A 26,677-nucleotide genomic window follows, 5' to 3' on the forward strand; every position below is an offset into this window, starting at 1 on the left:
AAAAATGTAATGTTAAAAAAATTCTGTTCACTTTTTTTCTTTCAATTAAATGCTTCTTTCCCTCTCTACCTGATTTGACTTTGAATTCATCCATTCTAATTTATCATCCTTCCCAGTCATTCTGCTATTTATTTCTCAATCCTTTAATCTTATTTAGCTAAATAGATGCATTGTATTTCCATTGTTCATTCATTCAGGTCCCCAATGCCCTCGCATTGTACAGTTATCAGTTTACACTTCCAGTAAATTTGTGGGCTAAAAATGTTAAGTTAAACAAGTCTAACCAACAGGGCCCACTGCAAGACACCCTGATCTTGCAAAATCTGGTCTAGTATGTTCCTCAAGCAGAGCATTAAAAGTAATCTGTCTTGGTGGGTGGGTTTGTATGTGTGTGTGTGTGTGTTGGGGCAAGTACTGCATGTTTATAACAACTACTTGAACTCTTATAGCGCCTTTAGCATAGTAACGAGTCCTGAGGTGATTCACGGGAGCATTATCCAACAATATTTGACACTAGGCCACATAAAGAGGTAGGTTTTAAGTAGCATTGTAGAGAGAGAGAGAGAGAGAAAGAAGTAGAAAAGCTGAGGGGTTTAGGGTGGTGTCATGCAGGTCCCCACCTGCAAGACTGAGGCACTCATTATTTCGCCACATGAACATTAAAACTTAAAATTGTGGCTGGGAAGAAAAGAGGGCCTATCTCAAGGAATTTCCAAGCCCCTGACTGGAAAGACATTTGCATGTTAGCAGACAGTGTTGGAACAAGGGACCCAGTCCTTGCTTCACCAATACACCGAAGTGGTCAGACCAGTTTAGTCACATGACTGTTGGAATTTTTTTGAATTTGAACTTGCTGAGACAAAGAACTCAAAGTTGTTTGCTCTTGGACTGAACACCCCTCTCCTGTCTGCTGCCATCTCTTTTTTTTCTTATGGAATTGAAGACGCGTGAAATCAGAAAATTCTCCTACGTGAACAAGGTTCAAGAAAATACTGGGCTCCAGTGAAAAGTAAGAGCTGTCTACAATCAAAGACTGTACAGCGAGCTAGTAACAAGAAACCCCTTTCAGAGACTGCCTCAAACCTCTCTATTTTTCTTCCGTTTTCTGTTCCTACCTGGATGTGTGTATTGTGCGTGCATGCTTGCGTGGGTGCATCGTATATCCGTAGGGATTAACCAAATTAGAGTTCAAGTAAGTTTAATTTCACTTTTCTTTAAACCTAAGAAAACCTGGTGTGCTCATTTCTTTGCCTTATAATTGGAAAATGATGAACAAGGATTCACCAAGGGGGAGCTCAAAACACTCTTTAAAAATTAAACCCTGTTACAATAAGACCAAGTGAAGACAGTAAAAGACGCCTAGACACATTTCTTCTCTCCTGGTCGTAAACCTGGGGATTCTAGAGCTTGGGGTCTAGGTAGCTGAAAGTATGGCTGCCAATTGGGGATTCAAAAGAGACCAGAATTTGTGAAGCATCGAGATCCTGAGGGTTGTAGGGCTGGCGCAGGTTAGAGATCGGGAGGCATGAGGGCACGGAGAGATATGAAAATGAAGATGAGAACATTAAAATTGGGCTGTTGCTGGGCTGGGACCCAGTGTAGGTCAGTGAGCATGGGTAAATAGGACTTCATGGGAGTTAGGATATGTGTAGCAGAGTTTTGGATGAACTCACATTTATGGAGGGTGGAAGATGAGAGGCAGGCCAGCCAGCAGTGCATTGGAATAGTCATGTCTAGAAATGAATCTCCCAATAGGACAGTATTCTGATTTAACTACTCAATTTTCTCAAATTCTAGTTGACAGTTGAATTTAACAATACTGCATACAAATAGAAATGGATCAGTCACTCACAAAATGCCAAAATATATATGTTAAATTAGAATGAAGTTAATTATAATTCATTCAGTCCAATCGTGAGGAAAGCAATTGTGTCCCCGACAATGAAAACTGTTGTAATTTCTTAATAGTCATTGAAATAGCCCACTTTGACCTTCAGAGTAAAATACATAGTCTGCTTCTTTGGTTTAAAAAAAAAACCAAGTAAGATTTAATTTTTGACACAGGTCAGGAAGGTCCACTGATGGATGCCTAATCTGTGTTTAATTAGTTGCTTAGTTGGGATACCACAATTGCTTCTGAGCTAAGGTAAAATTATCCGATCTTTTCCTGATTACTTTCCATTCAGTTCTGGTGGAAAGTGCAGTATTGAGGATGTTGAGTGGGAATAGGACCTGCCTTATCTGTATTGGCCTGTGTGATTTGATAGCCTTCCAGTAATTACTTTAGACTCTCTCTTAACCACCAGCGAAAGCTGCTGGCAATTATGAAATCCTAACCCAGCACTGGTCACCAGCCTTCAGGAGAGCTTGGGAAAGATATGGCTGTTTACTATATGTAAAGCATATGTTTGCCTGTTTCAGACTATTCAAAATTTATATGCAGAGTTTTTGTTTACAGATGTCATAATGATGGTGTAATTGAACCACTGGTGTATATGATGCACTGCCTGTTTAACCTACCCGATCAAAGAATTTCAAAATGGTTCTTTTTATTCCTTCTTTGTGCTTATTTGTCAGCTAATCATTTCTGGATCACTGGTCATTTGGTTTCTTTGCTTTGAGTACTCATTCAGTGTAACTTGAATGGAAGATCACAGAAGTGTTTGTTTTCCACCTCTAACTTTATTCGCTTGGTGCTAATGTTTGCTTGAGAGAGAAAACAGCGCTATAGATAATGAGTGTTGAAAAAGCATCTGAGGAAGGAGATTATATTACATCTTTTTGTTCCTGGGATTTTTCTTTGACTCCAAATCTGATTAAAATTATTTTCCAAAATTCACTGCACCATTGTATTCCCAGTTGTGTTTTGTGACTTTTCAAAGCTTGAGTTTTGCAGCACCTCACCTAAAATTCCAGAACCCTCCAGCGTTATTGAAAGCAATTTTCAAGGTAGTCAAGGTTTAGAAAAAATTGGAACACTTGCATATATTTTCAGTCTATTATATAATTGTCACTCTGAGGATATGTTAATGCATCATGCTATAAGGATGAGTAAAAAGCAAATCCCATTATTTTCTTTATGCAGGGGGTTGGCAAATTCTTCTTTAAAGGACAATGAGGTAAAAGAGTCTCCAACCTTTTCCCACAAGGAAAGTTACCCACATTCTGATGGTGACTGGTCTTCGATTGAGAGGTATGTAATACAACCCTAAATCAAAGCTCATAATTCTTTTGCACTGTGCTGCAAAATCTACTTTTTAATAAAAACCTAATTCATCTAGCAAAGAGACTTTCTCAAATTGCAAACAATTATGATGTGTAATCTGTTGGTATGAATAAAGCTCACTGCCATCTCAATTATACTGTCCAATTTATAAGATGTTTGGCATCTTGGCTTCCTAGAAACTTTGAATACCACTATATCTGCACCCGCAAGTACTTAATATGTTGTACGTCACATAAATGTCTACAGTAATTTTCTGAGTTTTGATAGCCTACATGAGCATTGTAATTTCAACAAAGATTATTTTGTGCACACAAAGGGTCAGCTTAATAGCTAGGTACACCACAAAGTCCTGGTATAATAAATGCCAGAATACAATGGGTTGAGGATCAGTTCTTATTTGCCATGTTTCATTAGTTAATTAGCTTAGAAATGATTAGAACATTGTGTTCCCTAAATGTCCATTTATTCCCTTGAACGCCTCTGGCTTTTAAGTAGAATTAGTATTTCACAAAGTCATCATGCCATTGTCGGAAATTGCTGTGTTTTCTAGCTGCTGTAATTCATTTGTGCAGCACTGAGTATTTGTGAAACTGTTTGACAGATCTGCCACAATTATATACATACTGCAATCTTTACTACTACCAGGAATGGATCTGATAATTCTGTGAGCAAACCAAATTTTGTTCTTGCCGAGGAAGAAGTTTTGGACCACTGCTAAATAAATATCAGGCAGTTTTGCAAGTAGAGAGTTCCCTTTAGCTCAGTGGGCAGATGCACATCTTGTACAGCACTGAGTGAAATAGATCAGGAAAGTTCCAGGTTTGATCCTTGATCTGTATAAAGTTAGCAGATATCATTTTGAGTAGCACTGAAGTCCTGCAGGTGGTCAGGTTTCCTAATTGCTATTTAGGAAGTTCACATGTGGACGTCTGGTTAGCAACAGCACTCTAAATTCAAATACTTTTCACTATGCAGGATTACAAATGAAGTGGTTACTTTTAAGCTGCTGCTTAAATTTGATTCCTGGCTTGTGCTAATTTCTGCTGAGGCATTCTGCCTGCATGGTATTGGCCTAGGGAGATTAAGTGTTATCTTGCAGCTCTTGCTTCTAATTGCGACCACTCCTATAGTGTGGGAATAGGATGATTCTTGTGTAGACTAGCACAAGAAATGACCTCTTGGGCCAGATCCCAGAAAGCTGCCTGTGTCCATCAAAATTACCTTGGTGTAAGTCACCATCTTTAGAAGGAAAACAAAAGGAAAATGTTGAATTGAATTTTCATTTTAGGCTATGAATGCCGAGAATCCTTTGTATGTTTGTTTTTATGCACGGTCATATTCAGGAAAACACTGAATACTAATTTACTCCACAGCTGTCCAGTGGGTAGTGTTTTAGATTCTGGGTAAAATAACTAAAAGACACTTAGAACCATTACTGACAGATTTATTTGTTTGTGCAAAAATATGATATATTCCATTGCAAATGCAGTTTTGTTTGTTTTTTCTTTCATTTAGCGTGTCCATTTCCCAGCCTGTGTCCCCTAAGAGTGACTCTGAATTAATGGTGAAACCGTCTGATATGCTGGTGTCCGAGTCCCACATGCAGTGGTCGTGGGGAGAATTTCCAGAATCAACAAGGGTAATTAATTTAATTGAACTCAAGTTAAATTTCCAGCTAAAATTACATTTTGACATTAGAATGAATATTGTTAAATAAAACTACAGGTATACATTAAATGGTTAGCATCATTTCTTGAGATTTCCATAAATGCATAATTCTGACATGCAAAAATTCATGAGCATCATGATGAGGCACTTTTAAGGGGAAAAAAAATCACTTGCCTAGGAAACAAGATGAATTTAAGGCTTTCAGAAAGGTCATTGTTTTAAAACAAAAAGCCTCGTCATGAAGATTGTGATTATTGTGGGGAACATGGATGAATACGTGGCTGAAGAGATGGTGTGAGGGGGAGGGTTTTAGATTCCTGGGACATTGGGACCAGCTCTGGGGAGGTGGGACCAGTACAAACTGGATGGGTTATGCCTGGGCAGGACCGGGACTGATGTCCTAGGGGGTGTATTTGCCAGTGGTTGGGGAGGGTTTAAACTAAAATGGCAGGGGAACGGAAAACTTTGCAAGGAGTCAGAGGAGGGGGGATCAAAGACCAGAACAAAAGACAGTAAAGGAATAAGAAAAGTGACAGGCAGAGAAATCAAGGGCCAGAATCAAACAGGGCCACAGTGAGAAATAGTGGGAAGGGGGCAAGTAATGTTAAAAAGACAGGCCTTGAGGCTTTGTGCCTTAATGCGCGGAGCATTCACAATAAAGTGGATGAATTAATTGCGCAATTAGATGTAAACTGGTATAATATAGTCAGGATTACGGAGACATGGCTGCGGGGTGACCAGGGATGGGAAATGAACATCCGGGGTATTCAGTATTTAGGAAGGACAGATAAAAAGCAAAAGGTGGTGGAGTTGCATTGCTGGTTAAAGAGGAAATTAATGCAATAGTGAGGACAGATATTAGTTCTGACGATGTGGAATCTGTATGGATAGAGCTGAGAAACACTGAGGGGCAAAAATCGTTAGTGGGGCTTGTATATAGACCCCCAAACTGTAGTGGTGATGTTGGGAATGGCATTAAGCTGTAAGTTAGAGATGCATGTGATAAAGGAATTATGTAATTATGGGTGACCTTAATCTGCACATAGATCGGGCAAATCAAATTAGTCAGAATACTGTCTGACTCCTTGCAAAGTTTTCCATTCCGCTGCCATACATTCCACGAATGTATACGGGATGGTTTTCTGGATCAGTACGTTGAGGAACCAACTTGAGAACAGGCCATCCTAGACTGGGTATTGTGTAATGAGAGAGGAATAATTGACAATCTAGTGGTGTGAGACCCCTTGTGGATGAGCGACCATAATATGATAGAATTCTTCATCAAGATGGAGAGTGACGTAGTTGATTGAGACCAGGGTCCTGAATCTTAGTAAAGGAAACTACAAAGGTATGAGGCTCGAGTTGGCTATGATCGATTGGGAAACGTTACTTAAAGGGATGACTGTGGATAGGCAATGGCAAACATTCAAAGAGCGCATGGATGAATTGCAACAATTGTTTATTCCTGTCTGGCACAAAAGAAAAATGGCAAAGGTAGCCAAACCATGGCTTATAAGGGAAATTTAGACAGCATTAGATCCAAGGAAGAGGCATACAAATTTGCCAGAAAAAACAACAGACCTGAGGATTGGGAGCAGTTTAGAATTCAGCAAAGGAGGACCAAGGGATTGATTAAGAAGGGGAAAGTAGAGTACGAGAGTAAGCTTGCGGGGAACATAAAAACTGACTATAAAAGTTTTTATAGGTATGTGAAGAGAAAATGATTGAAGACAAATGTAGGTCCCTTACAGTCCGCAATAGGGGAATTTTATGATGGGGAGCAAAGAAATGGCTGACCAACTAAATGCATACTTTGGTTCTGTCTTCACAAAGGAGGACACAAATATCATACCAGAAATGTTGGGGAACACAGGGTTTAGTGAGAGGGAGGAACTGAAGGAAATTAGTATTAGTAGAGAAATGGTGGGGAAATTGATGGGATTGAAGGCCGATAAATCCCCAGGGCCTGATGGTGTGCATCCCAGAGTACTTAAGGAAGTGGCTCTAGAAATAGTGGATGCATTGGTGGTCATCTTCCCAGATTCTATAGACTCTGGAACAGTTCCTATAGATTGGAAGGTAGCTAATGTAACCCCACTATTTAAAAAGGGAGGTAGAGAGAAAGCAGGGAATTATACACCAGTCAGCCTGACATACCCGGTAGTGGGGAAAATTCTAGAGACCATTGTAAAAGGTTTTATAGCAGAGCACTTGTAGAATCGAGCAGTGTCAGCCTGGATTTACGAAAGGGAAATTATGCTTGACAAATCTACTAGAATTCTTCGAGGATGTAACTAGTAGAGTTGATGAGGGGGAGACAGTGGATGTGGTTTATTTGGGCTTTCAGAAGGCTTTCGACAAAGTCCCACATAAGAGATTAGCGTACAAAATTAAAGCGCATGGGATTGGGGATAGTGTATTGCAATGGATAGAAAATTGATTGGCGGACAGGAAACAAAGAGTAGGAATAAACGGGTCTTTTTCCGAATGGCAGGCAGTGACTAGTGGGGTACCACAGGAGTCTGTGCTAGGACCCCAGCTATTCACAATATATATTAATGATTTGGATGAGGGAACTAAATGTAATATCTCCAAATTTGCAGATGACACAAAACTGGGTGGGAAGGTGCGTTGTGAGGAGGATGCAGAGAGGCTTCAGGGTGATTTGGACAAGTTGAGTGAGTGGACAAATGCATGGCAGATGCAGTGTAATGTGGATAAATGTGAGGTTATCCACTTTGGTAGCAAAACAGGAAGGCAGATTATTATCTGAACAGCTATAAACAGAGGGGAATATGCAGTGTTCTCCTACACCAGTCGCTGAAGGTAAGCATGCAGGTGCAACAGGTGGTAAAAAAGGCAAATGGTATGTTGGCCTTCATAGCGAGAGGATTGGAGTACAGGAGCAGGGATGTCTTGCTGCAATTATACAGGGCCTTGGTGAGGCCACACCTGGAATATTGTGTGCAGTTTTGGTCGTCTCATCTGAGGAAGGATGTTGCTATAGAGGGAGTGCAGTGAAGGTTTACCAGACTGATTTCTGGGATGGCGGGACTGACATATGAGGAGAGATTGAGTCGGTTAGGATTATATTCGCTGGAGTTCAGAAGAGTGAGGGGGGATCTCCTAGAAACCTATAAAATTCTAACAGGACTTGACGGGGTAGATGCAGGAAGGATGTTCCTGATGGTGGGGAGTCCAGAACCAGGGGTCATTGACTAAGGATACGGGGTAAACCTTTTCAGGACTGAAATGAGGAGAAATTACTTCACCCAGAGAGTGGTGAACCTGTGAAATTGGCTACCACAGAAAGCAGTTGAGGCCAAAACATTGTATGTTTTCAAGAAGTTAGATATAGCTCTTGGGGTGAAACGGATCAAAGGATATGGGGTGAAAGCGGGAACAGGTTACTGAGTTGGATGATCAGCCATGATCATAATGAATGGCAGAGCAGGTTCGAAGGGCCAAATGGCCTACTCCTGCTCCTATTTGCTATGTTCCTGTGTTTCTATGTTTCTATTTTAATGGTTGAAGACTCATATTTGAATCTTCTTGAACTGATAACTATGCTGACTGTAGGAAAGGATCGAATTGAGGTCTTGCAAGGTGAGTTCCAAGGATTAAAAGTTAGATTAAACAGCAGGAGCACAAGAAGTCATTTTCGGGATTACTACTAGTCTAACATACTACTCCATACAGAAATAAGATGAGAGATAAATGCATGATTAGAGAGATGGTATAGAGGAGGGAAGGATTTATATTCCTGGACACAGACGAATTCTGGGATAGTGTGTCCGCTAAAGATTGGGCATCACCTGAACAGTGTTGAGACCAATGTCCTTGTTAAGTAAGCAACTGCTGCTTATGGAGAAGGTTTAAACTAATATGGGAAGGGAAAGATGCGAAACTACATAGAAGCAGAAGGGAAAAGCAGTGCCATATTTGTATGTTGGGATATTGAATAAAGAACCAACGGAGAAATGGTGAATTTGTGCAAGTAAATCAGGAGGCCACTATTGGCATACTTCATTTCACTTCAAATTTATCACTGGAGTGAGAAGCATGAAGAGATTTCTTCATGCAGATGGATTGCCACAGGAAGTAGTTGAGACAGGCGCATGTCTTTTTTTTTCAGGAGCTAATTGAGTAAACATTTTGAAGATTGATATATTTGTAATCAATGGTGCGAGGATAGCTTTTTTTTGGGAGATGCATCCTAACACCATATTTGCTTTCCCAATAGTCTTGCAGCATTGGTCATGGCCTTCAGTAATTCATGCACTAATCCCCAAAGTGCTTCTCTCACTCAGCATCCTTGAGCACACAATCCTGAATCGTCCACCATGTTACATTTATCTGTATAAGATGTGAGTCATTCTGCATTGCACCTAGATCTGTCTATATTCTTTTCATCCCGACGTATCTCTGCATCACCTGAAAACTTGTGATTAGTTCCCACTGTCACCTGATCACCCAGTGCCTCCATTTGGATCATTAATGGGGAGATTTTGCCATTGTTCGTAATTCTACACATCTTGCTTTCCATTCACCTGAGCAGGTTTACTATGTGACAATTTGAGATTGGTTAAATAAAATGTTTAATTCATGCTTTTGTAAGTCACAAAGTGAAATTGTTTCCTTAATGCACAGTGGAATTATAAGATGTTTTATTTGAACTTTACAGGTTAATAAAAGGGAGAGACTGGAACAGCCAAAAACCTTCAGTATTACACCATCTGAAAACACTCACTTCAGGGTTATCCTCAGTTCTGATGCCATGGATGTGGATCGACAAATTACAACTCATACAGTAATGAGGCCTGAGGCTAGAGCACTTATGAACATTAGCCAGACAGTTACTGACAGTAAAGTTGTATCTTTGAAGGAAATTTCCATTGACATAGTTACACAATCCCCACATTCACCGAGTATCCCAGCAACTGAAATCTCGGTAATGTCTCAGATGGACAGCTCACCTACAGACCCTGGAACACAGACTCCAGCCATAACAAAATTAGATTCTCCATCAAAGAAAAAAGGTAATGTTTTTGTATAATAGTCCCATTACTTATTCGGTTTCTTTAAAAGGGTCTGAACATGTGATTAATTTAATTGTATGTTACTGATTAGTATTGCTTAGCAGTGGGTTAGCTATCCAAAAGAAACACTTATTTTAAGAATTACTTTCAAAAGCCCAAAACTCGAAGTTGATTTCCTTCCCAGTGCTGCTGGAATTCTGAGATCAGTAGAAAAGCAGTGATTATTCAGCTTAATTAATGATTATTTGTACAGTGGCATGCGCCCATACATTTTGCTGCTAAACGCACCTTGAGGCGCAGTGGACTAGATTTTGCCAAGGTCCTGTGACCCCGAGGTCGGACTCGATTCCAGGCCAGGCACCTGGAAGTGGCTGTGGCGGGATGTTCGTCACGATCTTCCTGGAGGCAGCCAATTAAGAAGCAGCCTCCAAGAGCCCTGTCCAGTTAAAAGCAGCAGACCCAATATGAGGGCCTGCAGCAATGTGCAGCTGGCAGCCCCACCGGGAGAGGTGGGTGCTCCGATGTAGGTAGGAGAATGTCAGGGTGCCTCAAGGTGGAGCCGTCTTCTGAATAGATACAGATGTGTGAAAGAAAAATGTTGCCAGGCAATCCGTGTGGAGGGGGAGACCCCCCACAGAATGAGCTGCGGCCCTCTAGCACTTACAGCCCCAGGATTTAAAGGAGACCTCCCTGGCCCCATGGCCTGCCATTGGGAGGCTGCTTCCAGGCAACAGCCAGTCTTTGGCCTCAGCAGGGGGACCCCGGCTATCAGGAAGATCCTGATGGCGCCATCAATTTGATCCCAAGCGGAGACTTTCTGGAGCCTAATTAGCTACCTGCCAGTGCTGATCAGACCCTGTCTCTGGAAAGATCGCTTGGAAGCGGGATCATGTCGGAGTTGCCCTGGTGCGATGTTTTCTAATTTTTCTCCCAGTCCTGCCTCAAACCCATCTTTCACGTGACTGGGAAGATTCATCCCAGTGAGTCCATGCCCAGTTTGAAACAATGTGATGTAGTCGAATTTGGCTGTCTTGCATGTTTTTACAATGTAACTAAGCATTATGGGATCCTTTTCAAAATGCTTTGTTTTAATGTCCTTAGCAGTGTGCGGAATTTTATCTGTTAAGCCAGTTTTCAGTTTAGTTTCGGTCAAGCTGGGCAGACTATTAATAAAGGAATAACATATTTTAGTAATATTTGCAAAATTGTGTATTGCCAAAGGAAAATATGGTATACACTCACTTCTCTTGCGTGTCAGAAAAGAAAGATGCTCATACGTGTCATGCTAGGCCCCCACCTGCCAAGAATGAAGTGCATTAATTTTGTCATGAACATTGATTTTAAACTGTTACTGCAGTTTAATAAAAGGACTTGTAAAACAGATGAGCCGTGGCTGGAAAAGATATTTGGATATTAACACAGTGTTTGGAAGGACAAAGCTGCTATTCCCTGATGCATTTAACCCACAATGGACTTTTGATCACCAGACGTTGAAGGTGGGGGAGCTCGCATTCCATTTGACTGCTGATGGCCGAATACACAAACTGACATGGTCAAACCAGCTAACATGACTAACCTGGGCAACCTGAGTTTTTTGAATTTGTACAAACCGTTTGGGCAGAAAGCTGTTTGCTCCTGGACTGTGAAGATCTCTCTCCTGTCTTCTCCATCTCTTTCTCTCAAGCCTCTGAATCCACTGAAGACACAGGAATCCCAAGAGTTAAAAGTCTCCTACAGCGAATAAGGTTTAAGAAGAATACTGGGCCCCAACAAAAAGCAAGATCTACCTATAATCAAGGACTCTACAGTGAGCTCGAAGAACCATAACAACAACTCTTCAGATATTGCCTCAAACCTTTCCACTTTATTTTCCTCTTTTTTTCTGTCTCTATTTGCATGTGTGTGTCGCATATGCATGCTAGCCTGGGGCGCTGCATGTATCTGAAGCCATTTAAACGAATTAGAGTTTAATTTTAATAAATTTCACCTTTTCTTTAAACCAAAGAAAGCCTGTTTGTGCTGGTTTCTTTGCCTTGTAATTGGAAAGCGGTGAACAAGGATTCACCAAGGGGGAGCTTTAAACATGGTGTGTTTAAATTAAACCGTGTTACAGTAGTATCGGGTGAAGGCTGAAAGGGAACTCTAAACCTCTTTCTCACCTGGTTGTAACAATATGCAAGACCCGAACTCTAACCTTTCAAAACTTTTAGAGCTGCATGCAGATATTATTTCTTGCAGTGGATAAAATGGCACATGGGATCCTGTGCTTTATAAATAGAGGTGTAGAGTACAAAAGCAAAGAAGTTAATAATTAACCTTTTTATAAAACACTGATTCAGCCTGAACTAGAATATTGTGTCCAATTCTGGGCACTGCACCTTAGGAAGGATATCAAGGGCTGAATTTTAAAGCCCCTCCACCAAAGGGAATGGTGGCAGGGATGAAGATCAGTACGGTGGAAGCCTGCTAATGACCCCAGCAACAGGCCCTGTACCAATCGTGGCAGCGAGGCCTCATTTAGGGCTGCCCCGCCGCTCAGCGACTGGACCCGCATTAAAATACGTAAATGCCTACTGATCATTCATCCCGCAGCAATTCTGCCATCGCATTGCCATCTTCGTTCTTGCCATGCCTTCGAATCCCCGTTTGGGGAAACGTGGCACAACACCTGTGGGGAGGGGAAGGAGGTTTTTTTTTCTCTGAGGAGGGAGTGGGGTTACAAGGCCTCGGATTGGCCGGGGTGGTGATGGGAAGTGGTAAAGGACAAAGGTGCCGAACTTTTGTGGGGAGAAGGGTTGTGGGAGAATGCCTGGAAAGGCCACTGCATTTATTTGAGCAAAACTTTCACTCCACTTGCCTTTTAAATTTTAAATGTTCATTCTGGGCTGTCAACCCTTTAAAAAATGGTGCCTGCACATGGGCACTGTTGCTGGCAATGGCTCACCCGCCCCCTCCATGTCATAGTGGGGGAGAGGCGCCATGGCTATGCAATGAACTGCCATGTTTAAAATCACTATGTCCGTGAGCGCGGGTCTCAATTCTTTTTAACGTCCGCCGCTTACTTCGGCCGGGTCTTTAAGGCCTTCAGGCTGCATTTTAAGAGGATGCAGAAAACATGGATGAAAATGGTTCTGGGGCTGAAGGGCTTCAGTTACATGGGGCTGTTCTCCTTGGAGAAGAAAAGGTTGAGAGGAAATTTGACGGAGGTGTTCAAACGCACGAGCGGTTTCGACAGAGCTGATAGAGAGAAACTGTTCCCATTGGCAGAAGAGTCAAGAACCAGGTTTAAGGTGATTGGCAAAAGAATCAAAGGCAACATTAGGAAAGCTTTTTTTTATGCAGGAAGCAGTTAGTGTCTGCAATGCACTGCATAACTGTGGTGGAGCAGGCTCAATCACAACTTTCAAAGCTGAACTGGATAAGCACCTAAGGGGAAAAATTTGCAGGACTAAAGGGAAAGGGTGAGGGAGTGGGACTCAGTAAATTGTTGTTGCAGAGAGCCTGCATGGACTCCATGGGCTGAGCGGCCTCCTGTAACCATTCTATGATTCAGGTGGACATAAGTCTACTTCCCTTGCACCAGGAAAATAAATCAAGGGAGGGAATTAGGATTTTTACATAATTTGTGTGGAAAGCTGTTGGATCTAGCAGATTTGCGGTTTCTGTTGTGAAATATAATTTTGTATTTTTATGTAGGTCTCCATAAACGAAGTCAACATCAGGGACCTGATGACATTTATTTGGATGATCTGATTAATTTGGAGCCTGAAGTTGCTGTTCGCTATTTTCCCAAAAGGTATTACATTGTCTCCCTGTGTATGTAAAGATTTCCTTGATGAACCAGTTTGGAAATATTCAGATAGGTAAACTCCTAGATAAAGGTTTGACATTTTGGGCTTTGATAGCTTCCAGAGGGTATGGTGGTAAATTTATCCATTTTTTTCCTCAATTATTGAGAAATTGCTGTGGTTCATTTTTTCCTTGAGCAGGATGATAGATTCGAGGGTGGGACTGAAAGAATACAAAGTATCTTGACCATTTTTATAGTGTAGCTCCTGCTAAATATATGCTGAATCCGAAGTCCTGCCTCAACCATGTTGACAACTTTTACAGGAGGATGAGCAATCTTTGGAGTACCCAGGCTGTTTCCTGTAAAATAGGCATCCAAGTAAATTCACCAAGATGGTGAAAATAAATACTTATGCAGGAGGGTGGTAAGGGGTTATGTCATTGTTTAAACCCAGACTTGCTTTCCACTCATTTTTATGGCAGGTCCTGTTAAGGAGATAATAATTATCTCCACTTCTATGCTGCTCGTTGTTTAGATGTTATATTAATTTGATGAATCTGATGTCTGTGTTCCCCTGCTCCTCGCTTGTGAAAGTGTCATTTTTCTTATTGGGGATGGTTTCACAATCCAGCAACTGTAGGTGAGAGACGTGGCTGCTGCTATTGCTCTGATTGCTGCCCAACCTTGGCAACCAGCCCCACAATCCTATGCTGCAATGTTTCCTCATAGTTTATCCACTTTTAGTCAATCAATAAAACGTTACAAAGAATTCTAGAAAACAGCCAATCCCCAGAACGAAGAGTTAGCAAACGTGACCCAGTAATATTGCTCAAAATATTTTTGAAAACTTTTTTTTTGGCTTCTGTCTTGTTTTCCCCACTAAGTTGGGGACTTAGTTTTGGCTAAAAGTGAATACCAGAATGAAGATAAGTCACAAAGTTCATAAAGAAGAAATTAAACTTGTCCAGACTTTGATATTCAAAATGTCTTTAACAGTGTTTTCTGTTGGTAGCCTATGCCGGTCTTAGAAACCTAAGTTTAAGTTTGCATTTTCCACTGAAGAATGTAGTGTGCATTTCCCGTTTATCATGTTAGTCATAACACACTAGAATTTCTCTGTTGCACTTCACAGCAAGAATGAAGAAACAGCAAACTAGCATAAAATACTAGTAATCATTGTTGATCCAAGGGGATATTTATTGTTTGATTAAGAAGGAAGTTAACCCCAGCAAGCACATAGGTTGTGTTACGACCAAAGTGGGAAGAGTGCGCTGTTAATTCAGTCCCACTTCTCCACAGGTCAAAACATATCAATAAATTTTCCCACTAACCGAAGCAGCCAATTTGGTACTCTTTGTCCCCAAAATAAATCACACCAACCAGGTTTCTTTCTTAAACAACAAAATTATCCATTTATTATAAAACCAAGTCTTAACCAATAATGGCACGAATCGAACTTTAAAGCCCTGTATTATTATCCTAGCCCACACAGACATACTTCCAAAATCCGATTAACCAAGAAAAAATTGATTTTTGTTTACAGCTGTTAGAAAGAAATAAATAAACTCTTATACTGAAGCAGAGAGTTGGAAGTCCTTTGGCTTGGTGAGGTGTCCCAAAGTTGAATAGTTGGATGCCACTCAGAATCTTTCCAGTTGAGGTTGATAAACAGTCTGTTTTGGGTAGGTGTTCAAAGAAAGTCAACTGCAGAAGCTTCACATAGGTCTTCCATCTGATGTGCAGCAACAGGTGTCCATTCTTACACATTCGGTTCAAATCTTTTAAAGATGCAAGATTTCTGCAAACATTCAGGATTTCTTAAGACACAGGAGGCAACAGTACAGCTTAATGCAGGGATTCTTCAGAGACAGGAGGAAATAGGAATCTGCCACAATTAAAATACAGGGTTTCTTCTCGAGATGCGGGATTCCTTTTCAAAGAGGAAGGTGGGCAGTTTTTTTCCTCTCCAGGTTAAACAGCAACTGACAGTTTTCAACAGTTCAAATTGAAACGAAACTTTCCCGAAACAAGTCAAATGGCCACCATAAATCACCTGTTTGTCACTTGCTTGTAAACATCTGTCCCTTTAAGTCAGAAAACAACCCCCTTGTTGGGTTCTTTGTAAATAGGTGTTTTCCAGTAACTGTTTACATTCCATGCTCGGATCAAACTTTTTTCCTTTTTCAAGAAAAACATAAAATTCAGCCATCTCCAGATGATTCAATGTTCATGCAATCCTTTATTATCATTTTTGCAATATAGATTCCTAAGTTTTAACAAATTAAACTCTTAACAGTAGAAGGGTTGGCAAGAGAGGAGGATGGTGCAGTTGGGGTTGCTGCTACCTAAGGAGGTAGAAACTGGTACTTTGAATCCTTCAGAGAATGCCCAGTAGATCACTTTCATTCTGGGCCCTCTCATTCTAGGGCGGCACAGTGGTTAGCACTGCAGCCTCACAGCTCCAGGGACCCGGGTTCGATTCTGGGTACTGCCTGTGTGGAGTTTGCAAGTTCTCCCTGTGTCTGCGTGGGTTTTCTCCGGGTGCTCCGGTTTCCTCCCACAAGCCAAAAGACTTGCAGGTTGGTAGGTAAATTGGCCATTATAAATTGTCACTAGTATAGGTAGGTGGTAGGGAAATATAGGGACAGGTGGGGATGTTTGGTAGGAATATGGGATTAGTGTAGGATTAGTATAAATGGGTGGTTGATGGTCGGCACAGACTCGGTGGGCCGAAGGGCCTGTTTCAGTGCTGTATATCTAATCTAAGTGCACAGGGTAGCTTTTGTTTTCAAGGGGGAAATAAAGCCTGGATAGTGACAGGTGAGTAGGAAGGCAGAGTGTGGTGTTTAGATTAGATAAAGAGGAGGGATACAAAGTACCTAAAGGGGAGAAATGAAAAGTGGCATGATTGAATGACGGGAAGGAGCGAAGACAAAAGGACCCAAGACCAGTTAAGAGGGTAGGGAAAAAAATGGGAACTGCAAACGTACAGAGCAGCAGCTAAAATGTGCAAGAAAATGGGTGTAGCGCAAATTTGGACTAGCTAGATACAGCAAAAGATTAGATGAGACATGTTCTTGCCTGCCTTCCAAGTGCCATGAAAACTTATTGCACTTCATACCTTAATAATACAATATCTGTCAGCTCAAAGGTGCCAAATTTTCCTGTATCAAGAACCTCACCAATCATTAAAGCACTCCACAAAACAAGGCTCACATTCAATTGAAGTTCTCCCCTCCTTCAGGGAGTCCCTCTGGTCCTTCATCTTTGTAAACATTTGCAATAATGTTACAAAGTGTCCATTCACTTGATTGGTAATGCACCTTTTGCCATTGTATAAAGCTGGAGACTACATAAAGGATGATCTTGCAAAATTGGTAGTGTGATTTCTCTGGGCTTGTAGCTACCAGGTTGTCCGTGTCCTGACGGGGTGTTTCTGGGGGAAAAGTGTTTGATTAAATCTATATCACTGCAGTTTTTTGCCAGTTTGATCCCAGCAGTTTGCTTTTTTTTTAAAAAAGAAGAAAAATTGTTCTCTTAATGTGGACAGTATTGACAAGGTCAACATTTATTGCTCACCCCTATTTGCCCTGTGAAGGTGGTGAGCTTTCTTGAGCTGCTGGATTCCTATTGCTCCAACAATGAATTAGGTGAGGAACTAACCTCGCAATGATGCGTAGCCTAGTTATGTGTCCATTGATGCAATATTAGCACTGGAAATTATGTATCTCTCTTCTCGTCCTCTATAGTGAGTTTGACAGCAATTCCAAACGATGGACTGAATCAGACACACACTCTGGTTCTCAGTCGCCACAGTCAGCGGGAAGTGCAGCAATAGATAGCGGCACTGAATGCCTCTCTGATTCAGCAGCTGACCTGCCGAATCCCGTTCTCTCACTCTGTGGGGGCCTCGGTGAAAATACTGAGATTTCCAAAGGTAAGACAAAAGATGGAATCTGAGGCTTAGAAAAATTATGGAAGACTTCATAGAAAAGTGTATGTTTTAGAATTTCACTCATTTCTCAATTTTGAGACGAGAGATGTCTCCTAGTCGTCCTTTTGTTTCCATGATTAACATTGGTTTTGTTTCTGTGCTGTCGACTCCATTGACTAACTAGTCAATACCGATGTTTATGCTCCACATGAGTTTCCTCCCTTCCCTCTTCATCTAACCCTATCAGTCTACCTTCTATTCCTTTCTCCCTCATGCATATCTAGCTTTTCCTTAACTGCATCTATGCTGTATGCCTCAATTACTACTTATGGTAGTATGTTTTACATTTGTACCACTCTTTGGGTAAAGATGTTTTTCCCAATTTCCCTACTGAATTTATTAGTGACTATCCTATATTTATGACCTCTAATTTTGGACTCCCCCACCCACCCCACAAGTGGAAACATTTTCGCCACATCTACCCTATCAAACACTTCCATTGCCCTAATGACCTCCATCAGGTCACATCTCTGACTTTTCTAGAGAAAAATGCCCCAAAGTATTCAGCTTTTCCTGATGTATTCTGTCAGTTCTGGTATTATTCTTGTGAATCATCTTTGCACCTTCACCATTGCATCTATATCTTTTCTATAATACAGGTTGACCAGAACTGTGCACTGTACTCCAAGTGTGGTCTAACCAAGATTTGATACATATTTAACATAACTGCTTTTCAATTTTATCCCTCTAGAAATGAACCCGAGGGCTTGGTTTGCTTTTTTGTTATGGCTTCATTAACTTGCATCACTATTTTTTTAGTGGTTTTGTGAATATGAACTCCTCGGTCCCTTTACTCCTCAACCCATTTGGACTCTTATCATCCAATCATTATGTGGCCTCTTTATTCTGCCTATCGAATTGCACTTATGAATTGCATGCCCATTCTGCAAATTTAATTTGTTGCATTCTTCCTTTTGTGTGTATTACAACCACGAATTTGTCTCATCTGCAAAGTTTGTGAACAACATTGGCCGAACCCTATGGAACACCACTGCCCACCTTTTGCCAGTCTTTGCAGCTACCCTTAACCCGTACTTCCTGTCTTCTCCTTAGTAGCTTGCTATCCATTCTGCCTCCACATGCTCTGACCTTAGGGGTCTACTTAAAAAAAACCTTTTGAAATTCCAAATAGGACATCTGCATTACCACTGTCTAGTATTTCTGTTGATACCTCAAAGAATTCAATAATGTTGGTGAAGCATGACCCCCCCCCCCTTTAGAATTCCATGCTGAATATAACAATTTTGATATTTAAATGTTTTTCTGTTCCATTGTCTTCTCTGTCACCAATGGCAAGCTAACTGGTCTGTAGTTTCCCAGACTTCTTGTATTTCCCTTTTTAAATATAGGAATCACATTTGCTGTCTGCCAATTTGCTGGCACTATTCTATTTTATGCAATCTTTCTGGACCAGGCTTTTATCCTCTCTCTTAGATTAGATTGTCAGTTATTTCCCCCTTTCTATTTTAAATGTCTTGATCATTTTCGTTCTCTTGTGTTATGCCCACCTTGTTGGTATCCATGGTAAATGCTGAGGCAAACTAACTATTCAATATTTCTGTCATTTTGCTGTTAACTTTGAATTTATCTTGTGTATTGTTTCGTAGCCCTATCCTGATTTTTCTTTCGTTATTTGTGTTTGTAGAATACTTTGCTGTTTCCATTCCTTGATAACTTTATTATCGTAGTTCCGCTTTGTTTTCCGGATTGTATTTTGACTTCTTTCATAACCTCTTGGATTTCTGTTTTGTCATCTATGCACTTAGGTAATGCCTTTTTCTTCAGTTTCAATTTTACCCTTAAGTCTTCATTCATGTTATAGCTTTTTTTCTCCCTATTTTGGAAAGATGTAAAGGTAACAGGGTTGTAGTGGTGGGTGATTTTAACGTCCCCTATATTGACTGGGACTCACTTAGTGCTAGGGGCTTGGATGGAGCAGAGTTTGTGAGGAGCATCGAGGAGGGCCTCTTGAAACAATATGTAGATAGTCCAACTAGGGAGGGGTCTGGACCTGGTATTGGGGAATGAGCCCAGCCAGGTGGTCGAAGTTTCAGGAGGGGAGCATTTCGGGAACAGTGACCATAATTCCGTAACTTTTTTGAAGTGCTTGTGGATAAGGATAAGAGTAGTCATCGGGTGACGGTGCTAAATTGGGGGAAGGCTAATTATAACAATATTAGGCAGGAACTGAAGAATTTAGTTTGAGGGTAAATTAACATCTAACATATGGGAGTCTTTCAAACGTCAGTTGATTAGAATCCAGGACCAGCATGTTCCTGTGAGAGTGAAGGATAAGTTTGGCAAGTTTCGGGAACCTTGGATAACGAGGGATATTGTGTACCTAGTCAAAAAGAAAAAGGAAGCATTCGTAAGGGCTAGAAGGCGGGGAACAGACTAAGCCCTTGTGGAATATAAAGAAAGTAGGAAGGAACTTGAGCAAGGAGTCAGGAGGGCTAAAAGGGGTCATGAAAAGTCTTTGGCAAACAGGATTAAGGAGAATCCCAAGGCTCTTTATACGTTTTCTTTTTGGGCCTCCTTATCTCGAGAGACAATGGATACGCGCCTGGAGGTGGTCAGTGGTTTGTGAAGCAGCGCCTGGAGTGGCTATAAAGGCCAATTCTGGAGTGACAGGCTCTTCCACAGGTGCTGCAGAGAAATTTGTTTGTTGGGGCTGTTGCACAGTTGGCTCTCCCCTTGCGCCTCTGTCTTTTTTCCTGCCAACTACTAAGTCTCTTCGACTCGCCACAATTTAGCCCTGTCTTTATGGCTGCCCGCCAGCTCTGGCGAATGCTGGCAACTGACTCCCACGACTTGTGATCAATGTCACACGATTTCATGTCACGTTTGCAGACGTCTTTATAACGGAGACATGGACGGCCGGTGGGTCTGATACCAGTAGCGAGCTCGCTGTACAATGTGTCTTTGGGGATCCTGCCATCTTGCATGCGGCTCACATGGCCAAGCCATCTCAAGCGCCGCTGACTCAGTAGTGTGTATAAGCTGGGGGTGTTGGCCGCTTCAAGGACTTCTGTGTTGGAGATATAGTCCTGCCACCTGATGCCAAGTATTCTCCGAAGGCAGCGAAGATGGAATGAATTGAGACGTCGCTCTTGGCTGGCATACGTTGTCCAGGCCTCGCTGCCGTAGAGCAAGGTACTGAGGACACAGGCCTGATACACTCGGACTTTTGTGTTCCGTGTCTTTATACGTATATAAAGAGCAAGAGGGTAGCCAGGAAAAGGGTTGGCCCACTCGAGGACAGAGCAGGGAATCTATGCGTGGAGCCAGAGGAAATGGGTGAGGTGCTTAATGAGTACTTTGCATCAGTATTCACCCAAGAGAAGGACTTGGTGGATGATGATTCTAGGGAAGGGAGTGTAAATAGTCTAGGTCATGTCGATATCAAAAAGGAGGAGGTGTTGGACGTCTTGAAAAACATTAAGGTAGATAAGTCCCCAGGGCCTGATGGGATCTACCCAGAATACTGAGGGAGGCAAGGGAGGAAATTGCTGGGGCTTTGACAGAAATCTTTGTATCCTCATTGGCGACAGGTGAGGTCCCAAAGGACTGGATAATAGCCAATGTTGTTACTTTGTTTATGGAGGGTAGCAAGGATAATCCAGGAAATTACAGGCTGGTGAGCCTTGCGTCAGTGGTAGGGAAATTATTGGAGAGGATTCTTCGGGACAGGATTTACTCCCATTTGGAAACAAATAAACTTATTAGCGAGAGGCAGCATGGTTTTGTGAAGGGGAGGTCATGTCTCACCAACTTGATTGAGTTTTTTGAGGAAGTGACGAAGATGATTGATGAAGGAAGGGTAGTGGATGTTGTCTACATGGACTTCAGTAAAGCCTTTGACAAGGTCCCTCATGGCAGACTGGTACAAAAGGTGAAGTCCCGCTGGATCAGAGGTGAGCTGGCAAGATGGATACAGAACTGGCTCTGTCATAGAAGACAGAGGGTAGCAGTGGAAGGGTTCTTTTCTGAATGGAGGGATGTGACTAGTGGTGTTCCGCAGGGTTCAGTGCTGGGACGTTTTGCTGTTTGTAGTATATATAAATGATTTGGAGGAAAATGTAGCTGGTCTGATTAGTAAGTTTGCAGACGACACAAAGGTTGGTGGAGTTGTGGATAGTGATGAGGATTGTCCGAGGATACGGCAGGATATAGATAGGTTGGAGAATTGGGTGGAGAAATGGCAGATGGAGTTTAATCTGGACAAATGTGAAGTAATGCATTTTGGAAGGTCTAATACAGGTGGGAAGTATACAGTAAACGGCAGAACCCTTACGAGTATTGACAGGCAGAGAGATCTGGGCGTACAGGTCCACAGATCACTGAAAGTGGCAACGCAGGTGGATAAGATAGTCAAGAAGGCATTCGGCATGCTTGCCTTCATCGGTCGGGGCATTGAGTATAAAAATTGGCAAGTCATACTGCAGCTGTACAGAACCTTAGTTAGGCCACACTTGAAATGTTGCGTACAATTCTGGTCGCTACACTACCAGAAGAATGTGGAGGCTTTGGAGAGGGTACAGAAGAGGTTTACCAGGATGTTGCCTGGTCTGGAGGGCATTAGCTATGAGGAGAGGTTGGATAAACTCGGATTGTTTTCACTGGAATTCGAGGTAGAGGGGCGACATGATAGAGGTTTACAAAGTTGAGTGGCATGGACAGAGTGGATAGTCTAAGCTTTTTCCCAGGGTGGATGAGTCAGTGACTAGGGGACATAGGTTTGAGGTGCAAAGTTTAGAGGGGATGTGCGAGGCAAGTTCTTTACACACATGGTGGTGAGTGCCTGGAACTTGCTGCCGGGGGAGGTGGTGGAAGCAGGTACGATAGCGACGTTTAAGAAGCATCTTGACAAATACATGAATAGGATGAGAATAGAGGGATACGGACCCCGGAAGTGCAGAAGGTTTTAGTTTAGACAGGCATCATGATGGGCGCAGGCTTGGAGGGCCAAATGGCCTGTTCCTGTGCTGTACTGTTCTTCTTTTGTGTTTACCATCCCTGGTTGTGTTCTCATCCCCTCAAAATTAATTATTTTTCCAATTTTTAGTTTAGTTTTTTTAGTTTTAGAGATACAGCACTGAAACAGGCCCTTCGGCCCACCGAGTCTGTGCCGACCATCAACCACCCATTTATACTAATCCTACACTAATCCCATATTTCTACCATATCCCCACCTGTCCCTATATTTCCCTACCACCTACCTATACTAGTGGCAATTTATAATGGCCAATTTACCTGCCAACCTGCAAGTCTTTTGGCTTGTGGGAGGAACCAGAGCACCCGGAGAAAACCCACGCAGACACAGGGAGAACTTGCAAACTCCACACAGGCAGTACCCAGAATTGAACCCGGGTCGCTGGAGCTGTGAGGCTGCGGTGCTAACCACTGTGCCGCCCTGATTTATTTTAAATCTTATATTCTGATCACTATTGCTTTAATGTTGCCCTATGATTACTTCTCTTAACTGCTCTGGTTCATTTCCCATTACTAGATCCAGCTGTGATTCGTGTCTGGTTGAGCTTCTTGCATACTGGAGTCCTGTACACAATGTAAAAACTCTCTTCCCTTTTCCCCTTTCCTTATGTTTTTGCCAGTCTATTTGGGGATAGCTGAAATTTTTTTTTTAAAATTCATTCATGGGTTGTGGGCATTGCTGACCAGCATTTATTGCCCATCCCTAATTGTCCATGAGAAGGTTGTGGTGAGCCATATTCTTGAACCGCTGTAGTTCATGTGGTGTAGATATACCTACAGTACTGTTAGGAAGGGAGTTCCAGGATTTTAACCCAATGACAGTGAAGTAATGGTGATCTAGTTCCAGGTCTGGGTGGTATGTGACTTGGAGGGAACTTGCAGGTGGTTGTCTTCCCATGCACCTGCTGGCCTTGTTCTTCTGTGTGATAGAGGTCAAGGGTTTGGAAGGAGCCTTGGCGAGTTGCTGTACTGCATCATCTTCTAGATGGTAGGCACTTCAGCTACATTGCGCCTGTGGTGAAAGGAGTGAATGTTTATGCAAGTGGATGGGGTGCCGATCAAGCAGGCTGCTTTGTCCTGGATGGTGTTGAACTTCTGGAGTGTTGAAGCTATACTCATCCAGGCAAGTGGGGAGCATTCCAACACATTCCTGATTCATGCCTTGTATATGGTGGACAGGCTTTGGGGAGTCAGGAGGTGAGTTACTTGCTGCAGGACTCCCTACCTTTGACCTGCCCTTGTAGCCATATTATTTATGTGGCTGGTCTTGTTAAGTTTCTGACCAGGATATTGATGGTTGGCCATTCGGCGATGGTAATACGTTGAATGTTGGGGGTGGGGTGGGGGGGTGCCGGTGGTGGGGTAGGTGGGTAGACTCCCTTTGTTTTAGGTCATCATTTTCTGACACTTGTGTGGCACGAATGTTACTTGCCCCTTGCCTCTAGAATTCAGCTCTTTGATCCATGTTTGGATTGTATTGTTGTTGGGAACTGAGCGGCCCTGGCAGAACCCAAACTGAGTGCACCAATGTTGGTGCCAACATTGCTATCACTTTGTTGATTTAAGAGTAGGTAATTGGCTGGATCGGATTTGTCCTGTATTTTGTGGACAGGGCATACCTGGGCAATTTCCCACAATGTTAGGTAGATGCCAGCATTGTAGCTGATTGTTACTCCATGTCATTTTTCCTTTTTCTCCTGCCCAGGGTGACCTGGTAGAGTTTTCCTCCATTAAGCATGAAAATAGTTTTTTTTTTTATTCGTTCCTGGGGTGTGGGCCAGCATTTATTGCCCATCCCTAATTGCCCTTGAGAAGGTGGTGATGAGCTGCTGCTTTGAACCACTGCAGTTCATGTGAGGTAGGTACACCTACAGTGCTGATAGGAAGGGAGTTCCAGGCTTTTGACCCAATGACTGTGAAGAAACAGCAATATAGTTCCAAGTCAGGATGGTGTGTGACTTGGAGGGCAACTTGCAGGTGGTGGTAGTGTTCCCATACATCTGCTACCCTTGTTCTTCTAGGTGGTAGAGGTTGTGGGTTTGGAAGGTGCTGTCTAAGGAGCCTGGGTGTGTTGCTGCAGTGCATCTTGTAGATGGTACACACTGCTGCCACTGTGCATTGGTGGAGGGAGTGAATGTTTGTGGATGGGGTGCCATTCACGTGGGCTGTTTTGTCCTGGATGGTGTTGAGCTTCTCGAGTGAAGCAGCTTTTCTCATGAGATTTTCTTTTAAGAAATAGAGAAATTGAAATGGGGCTTGAAAACTGATAAAAGATCAAGTATTCTGGTTTGCGACATTTTCTTTAAAACCTAGGTTAGTAACTTGTCTATCATGGTGAAAAGTGTGAATTTGCACTTGAAAATTAAAACGCAGCAAAATTGTCCCTAGTTAGGTAGTATTCCCCCCCCCCCCCCCCGCCCCCCTCCCCATATGAACACTGCACCTGGGTCCGCCTCTATGTTCCTGTTTGTTTTTTGTGCAGACGCATCTGGATTTACTCTGAAGTCACTTTACAGTTTGATATCTCCCATTTCATCCTAGTGTGCAACTAGCAGTAAGGTGCTTTACTTTTTTTTGCTGATTTTGGAATTGAAAAATTACTTGGTTTACATTATTTAATAGAAGATTTGGCAGATGCTATGTTCTGACTTCAAAACCACACTGTAAAGGGTATAAGATGTTCATATCTTTTTCTGTTGTAAAGTCTCATCTTATAGAAACGGTTTTGAAATGTTTCCTACATCAGTAATTACTGGTCAAACTCATTGATTTGATATTTTCTCTTTTTTTATTATGGGAATGATAGCAGATTAGTAGTCTAATTCAACTGTAAAGTGCAAAGGTCAATAGTATAAAAATTATTCATGTGAAGTGGAGGAATTGAGCACTGTGCAATGTAATGGTGAGACTTGTTTCTTTGTTCTGAATCCTTGGCATGCTGAGTTTCCAGTTTCAGCCATGTTGTGGGGAAGTGTTCAGTGAAGTCTGTACTTTCCCAATCTGAGGGAGAAGGCCAGAAAAAATTGAAGAGGAGAGTTCTGAGTCCTTGTTAAACAGCTTTTAGAGATCAGCTGAGGCTTGGGATCAGGTTTTGTGATTGAGAGAAGAAGTAAAAGGAGCAAGGAAGTAACTTGGAAAAAAGTGGGATTCATCTGCATCTCTTGAAAAGGGGGAGTAGGAGGAGGTCGATCATTTTTGTTTATTGATTTCATTCAAAATAGGTCCCTAACTTATTGGTAGGTAGTGTCAAAAGGGATAAAATAATTCAAGCATCAAAATACTTGTTAAATGGCATCTTGCGTTCTTTTGCAGAGAAATTCTTGCAACATGTTATTACATATCATGAATTTGCAGAAAATCCTGGAATTGTAGATGATCCTAACCTTGTTCTAAGAATTAATAACAGGTAAGGTATTTAATAACATGACCTTGTGTTTTTATTGAGTTTGTGAGGGGATTTAATTTAACTGAAACAATCCTTGATTTTAGACCAACAGTTAAATATAAGTTGCTGTCTGCTCTGTTTAATTTCTTTTCATTTTTGTATGCTTCTAACAAACTAACATATATCCTTCCACTCTTAACCAATTTTAACTCGTTAACTATGTTGACATTGAATTCAAATGTTCCATTTATTGATTAGCAAGCTACAACTTCTGTTCAACTGGGCTTTATTTTCAAATCCAGCAGTTTCTGATATCTCACATGGTTAAAAGTTTTTAGCGAAAACATGCTCAATTTTTGATTGCCATTGCATTGACCACGTTGAAACAGCAAATAAAAACACTTTCAAGTTGTTTGCACAGTAACTACAGAGCAAGATTAAAAATTCTTGGAACTGGTCACCAAGATCATTTAGGAGCTGTTGGCAGCACAAAATGTAAAATGGATGAAGAAATAGGCCCATAGAATGTTTATACATTGCACGAATAATGTGTTAGAAGCAAATCATTTTACAATGCATTGTG

At 41.8% G+C, this 26,677-nt stretch overlaps 1 protein-coding gene across 4 annotated transcripts in view; it reads left to right on the forward strand.

Moving 5' to 3' along the window:
* Positions 1 to 26,677, forward strand: part of lpin2 (lipin 2) — a 125,187-nt gene that overhangs the window by 63,083 nt on the left and 35,427 nt on the right. For all 4 annotated transcript variants that reach the window (XM_068031702.1, XM_068031701.1, XM_068031703.1 and 1 more), the window contains 6 exons: positions 3,086 to 3,193; positions 4,742 to 4,865; positions 9,579 to 9,933; positions 13,630 to 13,729; positions 17,473 to 17,660; positions 26,022 to 26,115. In XM_068031702.1, coding sequence (XP_067887803.1) covers positions 3,086 to 3,193; positions 4,742 to 4,865; positions 9,579 to 9,933; positions 13,630 to 13,729; positions 17,473 to 17,660; positions 26,022 to 26,115 — 969 coding nt within the window. The remainder of the gene's footprint in view (positions 1 to 3,085; positions 3,194 to 4,741; positions 4,866 to 9,578; positions 9,934 to 13,629; positions 13,730 to 17,472; positions 17,661 to 26,021; positions 26,116 to 26,677) is intronic.

Source organism: Heterodontus francisci, chromosome 5 (assembly GCF_036365525.1).
Source record: "Heterodontus francisci isolate sHetFra1 chromosome 5, sHetFra1.hap1, whole genome shotgun sequence".
NCBI classification, from domain to species: domain Eukaryota; kingdom Metazoa; phylum Chordata; class Chondrichthyes; order Heterodontiformes; family Heterodontidae; genus Heterodontus; species Heterodontus francisci.